This window comes from Pseudorca crassidens, chromosome 12, assembly GCF_039906515.1.
Source record: "Pseudorca crassidens isolate mPseCra1 chromosome 12, mPseCra1.hap1, whole genome shotgun sequence".
In the NCBI taxonomy this organism is placed as follows: Eukaryota; Metazoa; Chordata; class Mammalia; order Artiodactyla; family Delphinidae; genus Pseudorca; species Pseudorca crassidens.
In genome coordinates, this window is record NC_090307.1 from 81,877,376 (window position 1) to 81,898,679 (window position 21,304).

General features: G+C 49.9%; 2 protein-coding genes across 2 annotated transcripts in view; both read left to right on the forward strand.

Annotated features, from left to right (window-relative positions):
* Window positions 1–645: 645 nt before the first annotated feature.
* HSPB8 (heat shock protein family B (small) member 8) lies at window positions 646–14,118 on the forward strand. The gene is made up of 3 exons (XM_067700781.1): window positions 646–1,499; window positions 7,260–7,323; window positions 13,110–14,118. Exons 1-3 carry the CDS (start codon window positions 1,133–1,135, stop codon window positions 13,267–13,269), a joined length of 591 nt encoding a protein of 196 aa, XP_067556882.1. The 5' UTR covers window positions 646–1,132; the 3' UTR covers window positions 13,270–14,118.
* Window positions 14,119–14,250: 132 nt separating this feature from the next.
* CCDC60 (coiled-coil domain containing 60) overlaps window positions 14,251–21,304 on the forward strand; it is a 271,219-nt gene continuing 264,165 nt past the window's right edge. Inside the window, exon 1 of the mRNA XM_067700776.1 lies at window positions 14,251–15,319. The gene's annotated coding sequence lies outside the window, so the exon portion shown is untranslated. The remainder of the gene's footprint in view (window positions 15,320–21,304) is intronic.

Sequence of the window (21,304 nt, forward strand, 5' to 3'; positions counted from 1 at the left end):
TATGACAGTGTCCTCACCTGTAGGATCATCGCACTGCTCTCACCTCACGGGATTGTTGGTGAGGATGACGCAAAGCTAATGTTTGTGAAGCATTTGGAACAGGGCCTGGCATGTAGCAAGCGTCATGTAATTGAGAATCAACATTGAAAATATAAAAGTGATGGTTTGCTAAATGCTTAAGGAGGATGACCTCATGATACATCCCTGAGGAGGCTACCATTACATCCATTTTACAGGTGGGAAAGCTGACAGCTCAGAGCCACCTGGGGAAGAATGTTACGCCCCTCAGGAGGCAAGCTCTGAGAGCTTGAGGATGCTGGAGGCTTGGAAGGGGGGATTGCAACCCAGGGTCACCTGCCTTCCAATCCACTGGCTCCCGTCTCTCTCCTCCCCTTCCGCGGGTCCCCAGTGGGGAGGCAGGATGCTGCAGGCTCTGGAGAAGGTATTTCAGGAGGGTGATCTGAGCCCTCAGCCAGGCGAGGGTTATTAATAGCCAGGCCTTAGTGCCCCGCTAGGGGCGGGCAGGCTCTGGGGGGAGGGGAGCGGGAGGGAGGGCGGAGCTGAGCCCAGCCGAGCTGGGGGAGGAGAGTCCGGAGAGGCTGGCAGAACTTGGCCGCGAAGGCCCCTCCCAGTGCCCCCGGAGCCCAGCTGTCCCCTCCGCAGATTCTCCGGGGCTGGTTCATCACCTCTGAATACTCCTGTGACAGGAGGTGCTTGCAGAGCCCGCCTCCAGCCCCAAGCAGGAATAAATAGAAGGCACCCAGCCCAGGAGAAGCAAGAAGTTTCTAGACCTGCGATCCCGGTTTCTTAAGCTCTCCGCTCCACTCAGCGGCTCTGGCTGACAGCCTGGACGGCCTGGGCGGACGGTGGCTGGCTCACCTCCGGTGAGGCTGTGTGGAGAGGGGTCCTGGAGAATTCTGCTGCACCGGCCAAGGGTCGCCTTTGGTGGCTGGAGAGCCTTGCGGGGCTGGGACCCCAGCCTGGTGTGTGCCTCTGTCCTTGGCAGTGGCCTTTTCCGAAGCTGAAGAGTAACCTTGGAAGGCCAGTGCACCCACATCACCTTGCTGTGTGACCTTGGGCAGGTGGCTCCCTCTCTCTGAGCCTCTGTTTCCCCTCCAGCTCAGCAGCCGCCATGGCTGATGGTCAGATGCCCTTCCCCTGCCATTACACGAGCCGCCGGCGCCGGGACCCCTTCCGGGACTCATCTCTGTCCTCTCGCCTGCTGGATGATGGCTTCGGCATGGACCCCTTCCCCGACGACTTGACTGCCCCTTGGCCCGACTGGGCCCTGCCTCGACTCTCCTCCGCCTGGCCGGGGACCCTGAGGTCGGGCATGGTGCCCCGGGGGCCCTCTGCTGTGGCCAGATTTGGGGTGCCTGCCGAGGGCAGGAGCCCGCCCCCCTTCCCCGGGGAGCCCTGGAAAGTGTGTGTCAACGTGCACAGCTTTAAGCCGGAGGAGCTGATGGTAAAGACCAAGGACGGATACGTGGAGGTGTCTGGTGAGTGGGGGCAGGAAGGAGAGAAGCCGGGGAGGGGGTGTAGACCTCAGACCTGGAAGAGCCGAGAGAACGCTCCTTTGGAGGGGACGCTGTGGCTGCATGACACAGGTGACTTCAGGGCTCAGGAATGCAGCCCGTAAAAGTTCTCTTTACGGAAAAGCTCTCCTCTTCCAGCTCCTGGGGGGAATTTTAACCTGATTCAGCTGCTGGGGGCTTTGGGCGCTGCATCAGCCAGCCAACAGGCAGGGGAATAGAAACCACGTTGCATGTCCTAACAGAGAGAATTTAATATAAAGAATAAGTTGAGCAGATATAGGAGTGAAAAGCCAAAGAAGAAGTGGGGTTCACGTACCCAAGCATCACGACACAGTCCAGAAGGGGGTGTTTGATGCTGTGTAATGACGGTGTTAGTAACTAGCTCAGGTTTCAAGAGAAACACCTTCCCTTGTCCCAGATGAGGAAACTGAGGCATAATTGTCATTATAAGGCTACGACGTGGTAACCCTGGTCGAGCGCTTACGGTCTCCCAGGCACCATACTCAGAGCTTTACCTGTGGCATCTCAATGAACACAAGCAGAAGGGGCGGGGCCTGTCTCCTCTTTTTTACAGATGAGGAAACTGAGGCACAGAGAGGTTAAAGTAACCCACCCAAGATCACCAAGGATTCCAACCCTGGCTGTCTGGGAATTGGGAGGCCAGAAGCAAGTTGACAATTTGTTGAGCACCTACCAGGTGCCAAGGGCTACAGCTCTTATATTCCTGCTCTCAAGTAATCTTCACTCCAGCCTTGAGAAGCAGAGGTGGCTAGTCCCATTTTGCAGCTGAGGAGGCTAAGGCCCAGGTGGGCACTCGTCCAAGGTCACGCCGTGAGTTAGCAGCAGGCAGAGTCTGGGCCTGCCCACATCCCAGCCTGGGAGAGGGAATGTTTTGGGGAAGAGGAAAGAGGAGATGGACGCTCAGTGCCTGCGAAGCAGGGCAGCAGGGGAAAAGCTTTCTGTCCCTTCCCTCCCAATTAATGTTCCATTAAAAAGCATGTTCCTGGCAGGCTCCACCAGCTGGAAAATCAATAAAAGCCATTGCAAACAGGCTGGGTAGGGACTAGCCCCAGCAGAGCAGTCTTCAGGGGGAGTTTCAAAGGCTCCCAGGGCAGAATTATAAACATCAGAGGCTCTGGAGGGTGTGGTGGGCCAGGCGGCATTCTGGGGCCTTATGTGGGTGGAGGGAGATGGCCAGGGTGCCAGCCGCCTGAAACCATTTCTCTGGGCTTTGTTTTCTTATCCGGAAATTGGGGTTCAAATGGTTACACGGCCTAAGGATTTTTGTCTTAGATGACGCATGTAAAGTGTGTACGTAGTGCCTAGAACACAAGGGATCGGCATTGTTCTGGTGTTACTAGAATATTAAGGCCCCAAGACATACATACCTACATACATACATAAATGCTAGATGTTCTTTGAGACCCAGGTTCAAATCCCACCACCGCTGTTCAGTCTCTGAATGGATATGGACAAGAAAGTCTTTTCACTGCTCTGAGCCTCGGCTTCCCCATCTGAAGAGTGGAGATCCTGATAATATCCATCTTGCAAGGCTGCAGGGAAGATTAAGTACGTGCAGACGATCCATGATAATAAATGCAGAGTGTCTGTAAAATGGAGCTAATGCTAGTGTCTGCCTGGCACTCTGCAAACAAGGTGATTATTATCACCGCTCCTCCTGTCTTTGTTTGAATTAGGGTTCCAGAGGCTTCCGCCCCAGGGTGGAGGGTGTCCCATGCCCTGTGGCCCCTTCAGGAGAACTCTGTCCAGCCTGGAGAGCTTTTTCCTCTCCATCCTCCTTCCTAGGTGGGGTCTGGCAGCTCCAGGCTGAGATCCCAGCTGAGTACCGTACTAACCCAGAGGCTTCGAGTGGGTCACCTAGCCTCAGCTTCCACATCTGTAAAATGGGGTCATTGGGGGCTTAAATAAGACAAAGACAGACAAAGCCTTTTCAGGTTGAAAATGCCTCACAGCTGTGCACTTAGCAACATCGGCTTGACAGAATCCAAATCCCCCAAGAATACATACAGAGATTTTTATAACAGGGATTTAAAAAATCAAATCGATTATCAGGGGCTCCGTTTGAACAGCAACTTTCAAGGGACGTGGGAAGTCAGATCAGTCTCCCATCCTACCTCACTTAATGACACACCCATTCTTCCTCAAGCTGTTTGTGCAGGGCACTGTGCTAAACGCAGCCAGATGTTGGTTCACTGGTTCCTCACGTGGACTTCCAAGGAAATATGCGTAGGTTTGTTGCACCCATTTTACAGATGAGGAAACTGAGGCCCAGAGAGACTAAGTCACCCGAGATCACTTGCTTCTCCATGGCAAGGTCTGAAATTCAAAGCCAGGCCTGCTTAGGTAGTTCCAAGTCAGGATGGCTGGATCTGCTTCTAATTGAGTGGCCTGGGACAAATCCTACGACCTCTTGGGCCTCAGCTTTACCCTTGGTCTTATGAGGAGTTGGACTAGATCAGTATTTGCCAAATGGTGTGTTTTAAGATATCACTGGGCATCTGATAAATGCTGGTCTCCTCACTGCAGGACTTATCAGAGCATTGAATTTGCTAATGGCGTTTATGAATCTCTGAGAGGTAGCCCTGTCTTATCTGACCACATATGAGTGTCTAGGCCCAGGGAAGTGTTTGGAAAATGCTAGACTAGATGGTTTCCATCATGCCTCACATATACCCCTCCCCCACCCTGCAGCCACCAGCCAAGAAATGTTCTCTTCATGGGCCGCTGGCCCAGGCCCTGGCCGAGGAAGGGACTGGAAAGCCAGAGGCTTTATTCCACCCCCTCTCCTGAATCCCAGGGCCTCTGCCTCCCCTGGAAACAGCCCCTTCTTTCTTCAGCTGGGCCGATGGCTTTCCCCGAAGTGCTGATGCTGCTTCTTGGCACCTAAATTTCTCGGTGGCTGTGAGGGACCTCTAGCTTCCCCTGGCCTCCAGATGGGTTCGTTTTTTTGTTTTTTTCATAATAATTGCTTTTTTGTTTACCAACATAAAATATTTCCATGGTAGAAAATGTAGACAGGAAAGCAAAATAAGAAATTAAAAATCAGTCGTAATCCTTAAGCTGCCCCAGTAAATAGATATCCAAATACCATGCAAATTAAGCTTCAGCAGGGGCCTCCTAGCAAAACCCTCTTTCACCCAGCTTAACACCCTCCCCCAAGCCCCCCTTTACGGAGCTGCCTTTGCTTAGAGATCCTCCCCCACAACCCCAGTACCCTATTTTCAGAGCATGGACAGAGAGGTTTAGCTTCTGTGGGTCAGTTTTTTCCCCCAGTATCAAAATAAACCACAAGCATTCACCTTCACATGGTATTTTTACAACTTTCAAAGCAATTCTGTGACTCATTGGCTCCTAGGAAGTTGTTGTCACCGCCATTGTAGAGAAGAAGAGAAATGTGCTGGGAAATGTCAGAGCAGGGACTCCAATCCCCAACCCACATCCCTGCCTTGGAGTCTTTGCTCCAGCACTTCCAAGCTGTGTGACCTGGGGCACATCACTTAACCTCTCTGAATTTCCATTTCCCCATCCACAAAATGGTAATAATAAAAGTACCTGCTTTCTAAGGTTTTTGTGAAAAATGAACAGTTGATATCGGTAAGGTGCTTAGAACAGTGGCGGACACCAAGGAAGTGCCGCAACATAAGAGCTGGCTATTATTATTCTCACCATCACCATCATTATCATTTATTATTGCCAGGACAGCAAGTGTGCAAAAGGGCTGAGTCAGAGGCACTGGCCTGTCCCCAGGGGAAGCAGGTCTCCGGAGGCCCAGGCTTTGGGAAGGGGACCAGGGGACAGACAGTGTTCCTCTGGCCACAGGCCTGTATCAGAGCTGGTCAGCTGGTGGTCACGGACTTGGCAGGTCAGAATAAACTCTCTGAGCTTCAAGAGGCAGCACGTTGGCAGAATAGTATGTTCTGGTTAGCCAGACACTCCTGTTGAAAAATGAATTCCTGTAAATGTACCTCTTTCCGCCCAGCTGGTGGGAGACTACGTCAATGCAGCCTTTCCTAAGGGAAATTTACAACATACAGAGCAAGCCTTCGAAATTCTAGAACTTGGAATTGATCCTAGGAAGTCATGAGGCCAGGTGTGAAGATCTAGCTACAAGAATGTTCAGTACAGTGAGGTTCTTTCTGATGTCAGAAACCCTCTCAGTGCCCCAAAGCCGGGGATTGGCTAAATGAACTTATATCTCCCCGCAACCATTAAAAGTCAGGTTGGCAGTGAATATTCGCTATAATATGGAAAAATAATTATAACTCATCAGTAAGAGAGAAAAACAATTTTCAGGTGTAACATACAGTATGATCTCATTTGATAAAACGGGTGATATACGTCTATACTATATAACATGTATGCATTTCTAAGTAACATAGAAAAGTCCGGAACTTATACAAAAATGTGGTTTCCTTGGGGTGATGGAATTATGGAGGGTTTTGATTTTTTTTTTCTTTCTTTTCTACATTTTCAAACATACACATGCGTTATCTTGTAATCAGAAAAAATGTTATTAATAAAGGAATAATGAATAATAAAAAGGTAATGGATAATGTAATCACCTATAAATTATCAGCTTAGAATCTTGACTGCAGTAAGACACTATATTACACAAGGTTATTTACAGTCTAGATTCCAAAGCCCCTCAGAAGGATGTCCGCGGGTAAGTGAGGGTTCTTGGCCCTGGAATGTGGCGTCACAAGTGAGGAACGAGTAATAATAGGAGCTGATGGCTCTGCCAGGCACTAATCCGATTTGTTTAACGAGAAATTAGAGATACTCTCTCCATTTAAAAAAAAAAAAAAAGCGGGGATGGCCAACGGGCTCAGAATTTGTTACATAAATTGCAGACGACAGCCAGTTTGCGCCTAAGCCTTCTTGTAATTTCATATTTTTCCTTCCTAAGGAAAGAAAAATAGCCCTCGCCTGCCAGCCTGGAGGAGGAGGGGTGGGTGGAATTTCACATCCATGGCGACTAATGTGTCATTTCTCAGGAAAGCCCCCTTAGGGTGTTGTTTTCTTTTAGCAGGTTGAAGCATTATTTCCAGGCAGTTCTTTCAGGACTCAGTACAGATAATGGGGCCCAAATAACTAACTGGAAGCTGGAACAGGCGGAGGGGCATCGGACCCCAGCCCTTGGCTTCGATTCCAAGAGTTGGTTCTGAGACTGGGGCTGCCATGCACTTGCTGGGTGCCCTTAGACCCATGGGCCTCAGTTTTTGCATCGGTAACTGAGGGAGAAAGAGGCCCATCCTCAGAGCTGGGAAAGGGCTCTGTGCATTATAAAGCCAGCTGGGTGGCAAACTAGCCCCACTTTTTTCCTCTCACCCATTCTGGGATGTTGGCCTCAGGGGTCTCCTGGCTGGTTAGGAGAGAGGGGTGAGACGCAAGGCTTCGAAGATGCCGTGCCACATCTTAGAAGACAGGAGACAGACTGTGATTTCCCACGTCTAACGCATAATCATCTACGGTCAAGGCCTCCCGACCTGCCTGTTGTCTTACTGCATCTTCACAACAGCCTGGGAGGTAGTATCAAGTGGGTCCACTTAGCGGATGAGGGACCAGAGGCTCAGACAACCAGAGCCTCTAGACCAAGCCCCGAGCCACACCGCGAGGCCGGGGCAGGTTTTACCTCTGAGCCTGCGTCCTGAATGATGCCCGAGGGACATAGCTGCTGACACACGGCTTTCTTCTCCCTTCCAGGTAAACATGAAGAGAAGCAGCAAGAAGGTGGCATTGTTTCCAAGAACTTCACAAAGAAAATCCAGTAAGTAACCTGGCAGTTGGATTTCAGGGTAGGATTGGAGTGGAAGTGGGGATGCCTGGGGTCTGCGATCTGGGGTCTCTCCCTCTTGGGCATCTCTACTTCAAGATACACACCCCTGCCCCCAGGGCAGGGAATTGAACCCTTGCACCTAAAGGGGAGAAGGTATCGCAGCAAACGTGCAATAGGTTCCCAGAAAGGGCGGCACGTAGGTTGTGCCAAGTCATCTGCTCAGTGCCCCGGGGGGTGGGATTAACAATCTCATTCTGTAGATGAAGAATCCGAGAATAGGAAAGGCGAAGTGACTTGTCCACAATTCCATGAAAATTGGGGCACTCACCCACCCATGTGATATGATGCCCCAAATTCCCCAGGAGAATCTTTCGAAGGCTGCTTGCTCTAAGTCTCCCATGGCCAGGAGAACGCGCGCCTTCCCTAGAGCATCCACATGAATTAGGCTAGAAGGTGTCCTGCTGTCATCACTACTCACCACTTAGAAGGGTCTTCAGGCTGAGAGACTGGGACAAAGGAAAGGAGTGAGAAGGGCTGAGGCAGGGGCTGGGGTGGGGGGATTATGCAAGCAGCAGAAAGACCAGCAGACCGAGCCAATGAGTCAAAGCCACCCTGAGGCCCCGATGGCAACAACTGTAGGCAGAAGAGACTCACCTTCCCCCAATCAGCATCCTTCCTCTATGTGCACTTCTCGGTCCGAAGTCTTTTCCCAGTCCCGTTTCACCTTTGCAGCAAAGGTATGCAGTGGGGAAAGAAGACATTACCCTCCTTGTATTATGGGGAAACGAAATCTCCCAGAAGTGAAGGGACATACCCAAGGTCCTTAAAATTAGCATCTAGAACAGCCCAAACAGACCTTTGAACTCTGAGTTCACCGTGTTCATTCCTTGAGCAAGGAATGCCCTTTCCTCACCTGTGAAAGGGATGGATGCTGAAAAGGACATGAGATCACTGCACTGTGATGGGCACACAGCAGGTCCCCATAAGTGGTGGGTTGTTGTTACTATTATTGTTGTTGTTACTGCATCTTAACTCCTCCCCTCGCCCTGGCAAAGATATCCTGTGTCTGGAGAGATTGTACAAACCGAATTCTGAGGCTGCTTTCAGCTTTAGGATTCTGTAGTCCTGTCTCTCCTGCCATGTGCCCATTCCTAACCCACCGGGCGCCTCTGGAGTACTTCAAAGGCTGCAGCCACTTCCTGATAAGGCAAACGCCAAACTGTTCTTCGCCATCCCTGGCTCACCTGCCATCCCCAAGACCCACGCCTTTCCCTAGTACCGCAGCCAGCCAGAACAAATGTTGCTGATGGGGGAGAGATGAGGGAGAGAGGGAGGGAGGGGGCTGATGTTTCTTTCTTTCTTTCTTTCTTTTTAATAAATAGTTTATTTATTATTTTTGGCTGCATGCGGGCTTTCTCTAGTTGTGGCGAGCGGGGGCTACTCTTCGTTGTGGTGCGCGGGCTTCTCATTGCGGTGGCTTCTCTTGTTGCAGAGCACGGGTTCTAGGCGCGCGGGCTTCAGTAGTTGTGGCTTGCAGTCTTCCATAGTTGCGGCTCCTGGGTTCTAGAGCGCAGGCTCAGTAGTTGTGGTGCACGGGCTTCGTTGCTCCACGGCATGTGGGATCTTCCCGGACCAGGGCTTGAACCCCTGTCCCCTGCATTGGCAGGCGGATTCTTAACCACTGTGCCACGAGGGAAGCCCTGATGTTTCTTTTAAGAGACTGAAGTAAGGTCTCAGGATGGAGTCACAGGCAGGGCAGAGCTGTGAAAGGGACTGAACCGGAAAGAAGTCAGCAAATTCATCATCTCTAAAAGACAGCCATTTCCATGGATCTCACCATCTCCGAGGCCTCCGGGAAAACAGCTTGCTGGGAGTTACTTGACCAGATAGAAGTGCCTAAAGCTGCTGGAGCCTCAGCAGCTGGGCTGGGCTGCTTGTTAGGACACTGGACTGACATGGCCAGGAGCCCCCCAGAGGCTCTCCTTAGTCAACCAGTCATCCCAACCCTGTCCCTGGACCCTCCAAGCCTCCCCACATTCCAGCGACTAAAGGGCCCCCAGGACCCTCCTCCATCACTTCGGCATGGATCCATCCATTCTGGTTGGTCCAGCTGCGCCAGTTGTTAAATATTTCTGAACCTCGCCTCTGCGTGTAGGGAGTCCCAGCTCCATGACTGAGTGGGTGACTTGCAGCAAAATGCTGAACTGCTCTGAACTTCTGTTCCTGTATCCCTCCTTCCCTCAGGATGGGGAATGAGAGGATGTGTACAGACTCAGCGCCCAGCCCATGGGAATTAAAATTATTAAAGATTCCACAAGGCTGGAATCACACAAGAGCAGCTGGGACTTCTGGGACCTCCTGGCTCTGCCCAGACTCCAGACACCAAGCAGTGGGACTGGGGTCTGGGATGGCTTTAGCCCCATCTCAGAGGTCTCATTGCCTCTCCCAGGAAAAGCTCCAGTCACTAGAGGCCAGGGAAGCTCCTTCAGCCAGGCTGAGATCCTTCCTTGGAGATATAGCCAGGCTGAGATCCTTCCTTGGAGATATCCTCCCAGACAGGATGCTCCAGCCGTTTGCCTCAGCCACGGCTAGGAATTCTTCTCAACACATCCATCCCCATGTGAAAGACCCTGTTTTGACTGGATGAGGGAGAGAGGGAGAGGTCTTGGAATTTGCCAGTCAGGTTGGGTGCAGGGCAAAGCCTGGAGATGGGGGCTTTTCCACACCCAGCTGGAGTGAGAGGCCAGGGGATGCCGGAAGTCATCAATGGACGATGCCCAGAACCGAAGCAGACGTGAGTGTCTTTGCTCCACATCTTCTGCGGTGTCTGTCTGATCTGCCGTTTAGTGACCCCGGTGGTGTGTCAGGAGTCATGTTAAAAGATGGAGAGTTTTAATTTTGTCTCATCTTTAAAAGGATGCTATAACCATAAACAAGACGAAAAGATAACCCTCAGAATGGGAGAAAATATTTGCAAATGAAGCAACTGACAAAGGATTAATCTCCAAAGTTTACAAGCAGCTCATGCAGCTCAATATCAAAAAAACAAACAACCCAATCCAAAAATGGGCAGAAGACCTAGATAGGCATTTCTCCAAAGAAGACATACAGACTGCCAACAAACACATGAAAGGATGCTCAACATCACTAATCATTAGAGAAATGCAAATCAAAGCTACAATGAGGTATCATCTCACCTCAGTCAGAATGGCCATCATCAAAAAATCTACAAACAATAAAAGCTGGAGAGGGTGTGGAGAAGAGGGAGCCCTCTTGCACTATTGGTGGGAATGTAAATTGATACAGCCACTGTGGAGAACAGTATGGAGGTTCCTTCAAAAACTAAAAACAGAACTACCATATGACCCAGCAATCCCACTACTGGGCACATACCCTGAGAAAACCATAATTCAAAAAGAGTCATGTACCACAGTGTTCACTGCAGCACTATTTACAATAGCCAGGACATGGAAGCAACCCAAGTGTCCATCGACAGATGAATGGATAAAGAAGATGTGGCACATATATACAATGGAATATTACTCAGCCATAAAAAGAAGCGAAATTGAGTTATTTGTAGTGAGGTGGATGGACCTAGAGTCTGTTATACAGAATGAAGTAAGTCAGGAAGAGAAAAACAAATACTGTATGCTGACACATATATATGGAATCTAAGAAAAAAAAAAAGGTTCCGAAGAACCTAGGGACAGGACAAGAATAAAGACGCAGATGTAGAGAATGGACCTGAGGGCACGGGGAGGGGTAAGAGTAAGCTGGGATGAAGTGAGAGAGTGGCATGGACATATATACACTACCAAACGTAAAATAGATAGCTAGTGGGAAGCAGCCGCATGGCACAGGGAGATCAGCTCGGTGCTTTGTGACCACCTAGAGGGGTGGGATAGGGAGGGTGGGAGGGAGACGCAAGAGGGAGGAGATATGGGGATATATGTATACGTATAGCTGATTCACTTTGTTATACAGCAGAAACTAACACACCACTGGAAAGCAATTGTACTCCAGTAAAGATGTTAAAAAAAAAGGATGCTATAGAGTAGGTATCATTAAGCTTACCTTGTGGATGAGAAAACTGAGGCTCAGAGGATGATGGGACTCGGCTAAGGTCACATAACCAATAATGAGCCGGTCTGGGACTTGAACACAGGTGTCTCCACCTTCCAGGCCCACGACCTTCCTGTTTGGTTAGGGGAAACCAAATGAGTGGTTCACGAACCATCTTCAACTAGTTTTTGCCTTCTGTGCTTACGTTCCCATACTATTACTTGCTCACGGCTTTTTTTCTTTTCGATCAACTCGCTTTTGATAAGGTTCAATTCTCATCAGTCAAACGTTCACTGAAGAAGGCAATTGTAAAATAAATCCAACGGAAGCAAAATGTGGTTAAATTCTAACTAGGCCATGTTGCCTGCCTGAAGGTCTAAGTCATAGATTAGCTCTTTCTTTGTTAAAAGAGAGAAAATAGCAAGAGATAGAGGCCAAGGTGTTACAGGCATGTTAACACAGAGCTGAGACTTCCCCTTAGATGTGAATGAAAGATCTGCAAGAGGGTTGAGGAGGAATAGCTCTCCCACCACGTGTTTCAATATAGAGGTCGCCCGGTGAGAGCCCTTGAACAAGTCTCTCCCCATCTCGGGGCCTCAGTTTCCTCGTGTGTAACATGGGAGCATCGTCCTGGACAGTGGAGATCCTTTCGGGCTCCGACAGTTCATGGGTCAGTGCTTGTGCTAAAATCGTCTCAGCTGTCAAGATGCTCACTTGTACAGCCGATGACTTCAATAACAATGTAGGAGGTGAGGCTGACTGAGCACTTCCTGTATGCCAGGCACGGTGCTAAGCCCTTTGCTTTCATCATCCTACAGAATTCTCACACCACCCTAAGAGATAGATGCTATTTTTAACCTCCTTTTCCTATAAGGAAATAAGTTCAGAGAGGCAGGATCACTAGCCCAAGGTCGCACAGTCAGGAAGAACCAGGATTTGAACTCACGTCTGCCCGCCTGCAAAGTCCATGCTTGTGGACCACGGCTGCCCTGTCATATTGTCCCAGGTGTTCTGTGGGTTGGCATGCAAAGGGTTAAACGGAGTCAGCTCATCCCCAGCCCAGAGAGGGAGGTCCAAGCTCTTGGCCTTGTCTCTACTTCAGACGTTTGGCTTGGCAACTGCCCAAGTTCCCTTTCTCTTCCGTCCTTCCCTGCAGGCCCCTTGGTAATCTCCGTGGCTCAGTTTGGCAGGAGTCTCCCTGGTAGAGGAAGTTCATGTGGCTACAGGTGGCTGTTCACAGCAAAAAACTCCCCAACCCCTCCAGGAAGGGTCCTTCTGCCCATGACCAGAATGGGCTCACCTTACTTCCTGGGTCTTTCATCAAGACCCCTGCATTGACAATAGTCAGAGCCAGCCTGGACCGGTGACCTATGGGGATTGAACCTTCTGGCTTTCCCTACCGTGGACCTTTTTTCAAAAGTCTGGTGCCTGGGGAGACAGGGGAGCATCATGATAAGCTACTCTGAGTTCGGAGACCGGGATTCCAATTCTATTCCCCTCTGCTGCTTGCCGGCTGTGTGACCTTGGGCAAATCGGTTCACCTCTCTGATCTCAGTCTCCTCATCTATAAATTGGGGATAGTAGTGGAACTTGCCTGCTGGGATTATTATCAAAATAATAATCCCACCAGGCAATATCGAAAATATTTTCTTTCAAATGAAATGAGAATGTTTGGCTATATTAAAGATAATAAATGAATCGTGTGTTTCTCCTAGGCTTCCTGCAGAGGTGGATCCTGTGACAGTATTCGCCTCGCTTTCCCCAGAAGGCCTGCTGATCATCGAAGCCCCCCAGATCCCCCCTTACTCACCATTTGGAGAGAGCAGTTTCAACAATGAGCTTCCCCAAGACAGCCAGGAAGTCACTTGTACCTGAGACCCCAGTCTTGGCCCTTCCTTGTTCCCTCCCCAACCCCTGGGCTTCTTTGATTCCAGGATACATTACTTTAGCTGAACTCGTAGATTTAGTGCGACTGAAATGTTGGGGGTCAGGGTGGATTGACCAGATTCCCTGGAGAGTGTAATAGTAGGTTTTTCCGCAAGATGGCGCAATTGGCAGGTCGTGTTCCGCTGCTTTAGGCCAAGATGCTGGGAGTTTTTCTTTCTTTACCTTTTCTATCGTGATGAAAATGTTGCACATTCTACAGCTGCAAAACAAATAAAAGGGGACGTAACATTTCACATTGTAGCTTACCTTGCAGCTAATGCAAGAATTGCTTTTCTCTGGGGACCTCCCCATCACCCAGGTTCCCATTCTGGGCTCCCAGTGTCCATGCCTGCCTCAGGGTTTGGTTGACGGAGCCCAGAAGCTCACCCCGCTGCGTTTCTGAAGACCTGGTTTACACAGGCTTATAGACAGGTCTTACATCCCCATATGGGATTTATCCAACAACCACATGAAAACAAACAGTGCCTTCTGCCCTCCACCCAGGCATTTATAGCATGTTCCCAAGCTGGCACTCCCCAAGGACTCTGGAAGCCCCTTAGTTTATTCTCTGGCTAAAGTCCCCCCTTTCTTGTGTCTCCTATGTCCAAGTCGGGATTTTTACAGAGGGGGCTGTCTCCAGACAGCTCCACCAGGAACCAAGCAAAGGCCAGACTGCCTGTCAGGCAGACTCGTGGTACTGTGTCTATGGGTGGGACATGTGTGTCATTGTTATTTGAATTGTGCTGTTTAGGGGAAAATAACAGTAAATAATAATAATAATAAAGGAGCTTGTTCTTAGCTTCGTGTGTTGTTTTGATGGGAACTAAATGCAGTACCACTTAGATATGCCACATCTATTCGGGATGCTTGTGGCAGCAAATAATAATGCCCAGTGCATAGGGGCTTAAATGACATAAATATCTGTCTGACTTTACAAGAAGTTTAGATATGAGTGATTTCGGAGTTACTTTTTCAGCTGTTATGCCACCAAGAACCCAGAGTCTTTCTATCGTTTTCCTCTGCCGTCTCTGACAAGTCTACAAGTTCTGTCTTCATGTTTGCAAGATGGCTGCAGCAGCTCCAAGCATCTCAACCTCATATGACAATGTATAGGAAGAGAAGGCAAGGGTAAAAAAGTCTTTTTGTCTGAATTTCTCTTTTATCGGTAACGTCTTTCCCAGAAGCTCTCAGCAGGTTTCTTTCTTTTATTTCATTGACCAAAACTGGGTCACGTGTATGCTGCAGCCAATCCCTGGCAAAGGGAAAGGGAAGCCGCGTTGGGCTAAGATCAATATTGATTTGTCCTTTGAGGCCAGGAACATTGCTGCCTGAAAAAACAAGGTTCTGTCAGGAAGGAGAAAAGGGGCAATCAACAATTGAGGGATGCCCCACACTGATGCTGCCAGGAGCCCAGAACCCTGAAAGTAGGGTGGTGGGGAGCAGGGAGGCTACCAGGGTGCATCAGTGAGAACTGTTTCTGTGCTAAGTGCTAGGAAACCCCACTCGAACCGATTTAAGCAAAAAGGGGCGTTTATTGGGCACAGCTGTGAAGTCCAGGTTAAACGCTGCTTTCAGCTCTCTAATGATGTTAATAGAACTGTTTGTCTCTTGGTCCTGCGGTGTCGGCTCCATCCCCAGTCTCCCTGTTGCCTCCCACGTCCCCTGCCCCTTTTCTTCTGTGTCCCCATGTCCTCTCAAGTAGTCACAAGACAGCTGTGATCACTACTGCCCCACATCCCCACATTCCCACATTCCAGTCCCCAGCGAGAAAAGCCACTCTTTTCTCATCGCTTCTGCTGGGAGTCATTCTTATTGGACCAGCTTGGGTCACATGACCATCCCTGAGCTAAGCACAGCCCAGGAAATCAGTGCTTTGATTGGTAAGGCCTGGGTCACATGCTCCATCCCTGGAGCCAATCTCACTTAAGCTTCACGTTAGCCCAGGAAGTAGATGTCCAATTTTACGGTGGAGAAGCTGCGTCTCCGGGAAGTAGCTCAGGTAAGTCCCATGGTGATGGTAGAACTTGAACCTAGACGTTTGCTTCCGGAAGAGTTAATGAGTTGCAGAGCTTCTTTTTAAGAGCACCTCCAAACCCCGAAATGACAGCAGGAGTCAGTGACCACTTCCTGAGCACCTACTTATTTTGGTCCCATGCTAGGAGCCAAGCATATAGCAAACAGCCACGATTCCTTCCCAGAGGAGCTCAGAGCAGCAACAGGCGTAGGCAGATGATAGAAAGCCCGGCCCTCACCAAATCCTCACTGTGTGCCGTCCTCACTGTGCCACTGTGCTGAGGGCTTTATATGTGTTAATAGATTTAATCACGCTACAATTCTATGAGTGTCACCGAACCAAACTTGGGTCCGCTGGCCCACAGGCAGTAAAGCCAATCTACTGACGCCAGGTGCGGTGAAGGAAAGTGCAGCGTGTACTGCAGGGCGCCAAGCATGGAGTCCAGGCAGCTGGGTTCAAAATGCCTGAACTCCCTGACAGCTTTCAGGGAGAGGTTTCTTTGTGGTACGCGGGCCTCTCACTGCTGCGGCCTCTCCCGTTGCGGAGCACAGGCTCCGGACGCGCAGGCTCTGCCCAGCCGCTCCACGGCATGTGGGATCCTCCTGGACCGGGGCACGAACCCGCGCCCCCTGCATGGGCAGGCGGACCCCCAACCACTGCGCCACCAGGGAAGCCCCAGGGGAAGGTTTTTGAAGACAGGGTGAGGAAGAGGGTTGCCGGGTGTTTGGTCAGCTCTTGGACGTTCTTCTGATTGGTTGGTGGTGAGTTAATTGGGAGTCGGCGTCATCAACCTTCTGGTTCCAACAGGCTGGGCGGGGGCGGGTGTGCCTGCTTATTCTCCGCATGTAGTTAACGTCTTCCACCTGGTGGGGGGGGGGCGGGTTTCAGTATCTGCCGAACAGCTCAAAGGATTTGCCTCAGAATAGTATCTATAGCCCTTGAGAAGGAGCTAAAGGTCCTTGACTTTGTTTAAAGGCTAAACTATTATAATTTTGTCTGCTTGACCGTTTTCCTTTGTCTCTGTCTTTTCTCGCTTCTCTGATGAAATTTATTCTTTGGAACTCGGGGAACGCCTAGGAAGCTAAAGTTTTACTACGAACAAGAGACAGGTGGAGGGCGGGGAGGGGGGGCGGTCTGTCCCCGTAAGGGTCCTGCTCGCTTACAGGAGGAAGGTTCGGTTCTTAGCTCCATTTTACAGATAAGGAAACTGATGCATGCGAGGATTAGTGCATGGCCCCAAATCACCCACCTGCTAAGCAACAGGCTTAGAGAGTCTGACTCTACTATTAACCTATTACCCTGTTCTGCCTTTCTGTCAGCAAAGCAGAACGGTAAGGGTGTCTTAAGTGAATCCGTCCACCTTGTGGGAAGAGAAGTGACCTTTCAAATCGGGGCATGGCAGGGGGGGTGTGGATAGGATTGGCTTATCAGAGGAGGGGTCACTCCACGGTTGTCAGGCTTGAGCACACGAGGCTGGGGTGGGGAGGTGCCTCACAGGCACAAGAAAACACAGGAGCCAAAGGGAAGGGTATGTCCCTTTTAAAACCTTTTGATGGTTCCCTGTTGTTCAAAGGATTGAGTCCAAGCTTCTTTGCAGACTTGCAAGGCATTATGGGATCTTCCCCTGGGTCACTGCTCTCCACCCTCCCATAACCTCCTCCCTTCGCCCTGCAGCCCCATCTGACTTCCCTCGGCTCCTCTAACCAGACAGGCCCTGTCTTGCTCCCAGAACTTTGAATACACTGCTGTCTTTCTCCAGGGCTTACTCCTCCAGCATCTTCCTTGACTAATCCTTTAGGATCTCAGCTCAGACTCCCAGCAAGCTGGCCAGAGCCCCTCACCATTACCCCCATCCCAACCCAGCACATCCTGTAACAGCTTGGGCATTTGTGTAGCAGAATAAATAATAATAACAATCACAAACACCAAAACTCATCCCAACTGCTCTGCTTTTAAGGATGAAAGGAGAAATCATTCAAGTAAAGGGGAAAATCCCTACTCATTTGCTATTTGTTCCACAAATATTTACTGGGCACATACGGAGTGCAAGGCACCTTGCTGGGTGTCGTGTTACCCTTTCTTTTCACTTTGAGAGCCTGGTGAGGGAAAGAGAAAAGCAAAGCTTTCCTTTCCACGCTCGTCAGTTCTGGGTCGCTGAATGGTGAGACGCTGAGCGGGTAGAGCTGAGAGCCCACCCGCTGCAAGTACATGTGTATCGAATGGATGAATGAAGGAAGGAATGGTGAGCGTGGGTCTCCCTGGGAAATTAGGCCAAACACATGATCTCAGACCCCAGAAAGCCAGCTCATTTCAGTTCTGAGAGCTTCCAGCTTACAGACACGAGCCTTGTCATCAAAACGGATGACTCGGCCCCTCCCCAGAGATCTCCAACGAAATGACCGAGGAACGTTGTTCCGGAGCCCTCACTTTGATGATGGTGCTGGGACAGGGACCGCCCAGAACCTGCTTCCACGCTCTGCTTCCTTGACCCAACTCCCTGGAGAGTTTTATCCTCAGCCCATCCCCACCCCCTCCTAGCCAGTCACTGCCAATGGTGATATATGGAGATGACTTGATTTGACCTTGAAGGAAAGAAACAAATTAATGTGTCTTGAAATAAATTCCCGGAATCAGTGGCTGGCTTCTCCTCCACCCCCTCCACTTTGCACCTGCCAAGTTGTGCATCATAATGTGAAAATCAACACTGTTTCAACCATGAGTGAACACCTGGTGCTGGTGGGGTGGAGGGCCGCTGGGAGGCCCCCTCCCACCCAACGCCCTGGGCCCAGGAGTTGCCAGAAGGGGTGGGAGGCTCAAGGCTTATTGTGGGCTCTGCGCTCTGGTTGCTGAGAGCTGGCTGAGTCACCCTGTCTGCAGTGAGAGCAGCCCACCCGACCACCAGCTCCAAGTCCTGCAAGTACGAGCAGATGGGGGCTCCCTGGTGGCTCCCAAGGAAAAGGGAAGGGCAGCCGTGTGGAATGGCACTGCCGTGGTCATTCTCCAAGGAGAACTGAGATGTGGGGAGGCGAGGAGACTGCAGGCCCCGCCCACACAATTCAGCCACGGGATGTATATTTACTGAGTGCTTTTCTTCAGGCTCAGCACCGATTCAACTGTATGCCCAGGTACAATGGAGCCAGGTGTCCAAATATTGAAATACTTCAGCACCACTTGACAAATAGCACTGCCTCTAAGCTGCCCCCAGTGTCTCAGCCTTTATTAAGCATGTCTGTTTATTCTGGTGCTTTGACTACTGGGCGCCTTGCCGACCTTGGAGGGACTTCCCCTCGCAGAGATAGCCTGCAAGCAGCCCTCTCTTAGGAAGACCAATCCGGAGACCCCACCCAACCTTTGTCACACTCTTTCCCTCTGAGCCACCGCCCACCTGCCCAGATCATTCAAGGTGAGGTACCGAACAACTAGGGACAGCCCCTGTGCCCCGGAGCTAACTGAAGTTATTTGAACTAGCCTATTCTAAGTCTGTTTCCGCCACCACCCCTGTTCCTTCCCGCAGAGACCACAATAAAGGCTCTTGTCCACATTCCCTCTGCCATCTGACCGAACCTGGTGCCTCCCCGTGTGGCCCCCATGACGTGGCGAGCCCCCTCCTCTTGGCATCCGTGAATGTATTGAGCTGTTTTTTCTATGGCACTCGTCTCCCGATCTTTTAGCCATGCCTGAATAATGATGAAATCTACATTTTAAAATCTAGACACCTTCCTCCCTCTTCCTTCTCCCACTTTTTCTAGGAATCAGCAGCTCCCTTTGGACCAATGGCCATTCTGAATAGCCACTGCCCTGGTCCTGCAAGTTGTTAAAGGTTCTGAATACTGCCTCCTTTCCCCAGGCCCATTCTGTATGAGGTACCATGCTGCGCCCTGGAGAAAAAGACAGACATGAGTCTCTGCCCTTGAGGGTATAATGGGGATCTCGGGCCATACGTAAATAAGCAAAGAATAGCAGGGTCCAGGGCAGAACTAGGTGTGCGCCCTGAGATCAGGGAGCTGCAGGGCTACTGGGGATCTGAGCTGTGATCACAGCTCTGCGGCTCACCCTATATGTGACCTTGTCACTTGACCGCTGTGGGCAGGCGTTTGTTTTCTTATCCACAGAAGTGGGGGATGGCCATGCAGGGCTGCTGTGGGGATTACACAGGTGTGTGCCAAGTGCTTGGCCCGCAGGTACTAATGCAGAGTAAGTCCACAGTAAATGGGGGCACTGGGTGGTCTCAGCCCGAGCCCAGCCTGGAAGGCAGAACCTAGGGTCTGCCAGGGAGCCGTGGCAGGTTACTGAACCAGTGGACTGAGTCTGCACCTGGAGCTGATGCTCTCCCAGTGCCTGCCTCCTAATTCTCGAGGTCTCCATTAGGGACAAGAAGAGTGGGAATTAGGGGCATTGAGGGAATTTCAGTCTCCACTGTCAGAGGTCTAGAGGGAACCCTGATAACACATCTCTGTCATCTTAGTTGCCAGTCCCCACCCCCTGCCCAAGAATGAACCTATTTTTGTTTTAATTTTTATTTTATGTTGGAGTATAGTTGATTTACCGTGTTGTGTTAGTTTCAGGTGTACAGCAAAGTGATTCAGTTATACATATACATGTATCCATTCTTTTTCAGATTCTTTTCCCATATAGGTTATTACAGAGTATTGAGTAGAGTTCCCTGTGCTATACAGTAGGTCCTTGTTGATTATCTATGTTATATATAGTCGTGTGTATCTGCTAATCCCAACCTCCTAATTTATCCCCCCATCTTTCCCCTTTAGTCACCATAAGTTTGTTTTCGAAGTCTGTGAGTCTGTTTCTGTTTTGTAAATAAGTTCATTTGTATCTTTTTTTTAGACTTCACATATAAGTAATATCACACGATATTTGTCTTTCTCTGTCTTACTTAGTTTGATAATCTCCGTGTTCATCCATGTTGCTGTCAATGGCATTATTTCATTCTTTTTAATGGCTAATATTCCCTTGTATGTATGGACCACGTCTTCTTTATCTACTCCTCTGTCGATGGACATTTAGATTGCTTCCATGTCTTGGCTATTGTATCGATAAACAGTGCTGCAATGAGTATGGTGGTGCACGTATCTTTTCGAATTATGATTTTCTCCAGATATATGCCCAGGAATAGGATTGCTAGATCACATGGTAGTTCTACTTTTAGCTTTTTAAGGAACTTCCGTATTGTTCTCCACAGTGGTTGTACCATGAACCTATTATTTTTTTAAATTTATTTATTTTTGGCTGTTTTGGGTCTTTGTTGCTGCGCGCGGGCTTTCTCTATTTGTGGTGAGCGGGGGCTACTCTTCGTTGCAGTGCACGGGCTTCTCACTGCGGTGGCTTCTCTTTGTTGCAGAGCACAGGCTCTAGGCACGCGGGCTTTAGTAGTTGTGGCACGCGGGCTCAGTAGTTGTGGCACGCGGGCTCTAGCGCGCAGGCTCAGTAGTTGTGGCACGTGGGCTTAGTTGCTCCACGGCATGTGGGATCTTCCTGGACCAGGGCTTGAACCCGTGTCCCCTGCGTTGGCAGGCGGATTCTTAACCACTGCGCCACCAGGGAAGTCCTGAACCTATTATTTTAAATCAGGAGAAACTTTCAGATATAACTTTGGAATCTGAATGATGTATTTTTTTATGGAAGAGGAGGATGACTTTAGCCCCTTAGCCTTCAGCACAGTCCCCAGAACATAGGAAGGGTTCACAATATCAGCTATTACCATCACTGTTGTTTTTGTTGGTTATCCTACAAAACTACCATGGTGGAGAGGGTTAATTTTTTTATTTTTTCATAGCATTTAAGCGCCTTTTTGCTAATTAATTAATTAATTAATTAATTTTTGCTGTGTTGGGTCTTCGTTTCTGTGCGAGGGCTTTCTCTCGTTGCGGCGAACGGGGGCCACTCTTCATCGCTGTGCGTGGGCCTCTCACTATCGCGGCCTCTCTTGTTGCGGAGCACAGGCTCCAGACGTGC

Coding starts and splice junctions, on each gene's coding strand:
- HSPB8 (XM_067700781.1), top strand. CDS start 1,133: ATGGCTGATGGTCAGATGCCCTTCCCCTGCCATTACACGAGCCGCCGG. Junction 1,500..7,259: donor CGGATACGTGGAGGTGTCTG/GTGAGTGGGGGC, acceptor TCTCCCTTCCAG/GTAAACATGAAGAGAAGCAG. Junction 7,324..13,109: donor AACTTCACAAAGAAAATCCA/GTAAGTAACCTG, acceptor TGTTTCTCCTAG/GCTTCCTGCAGAGGTGGATC.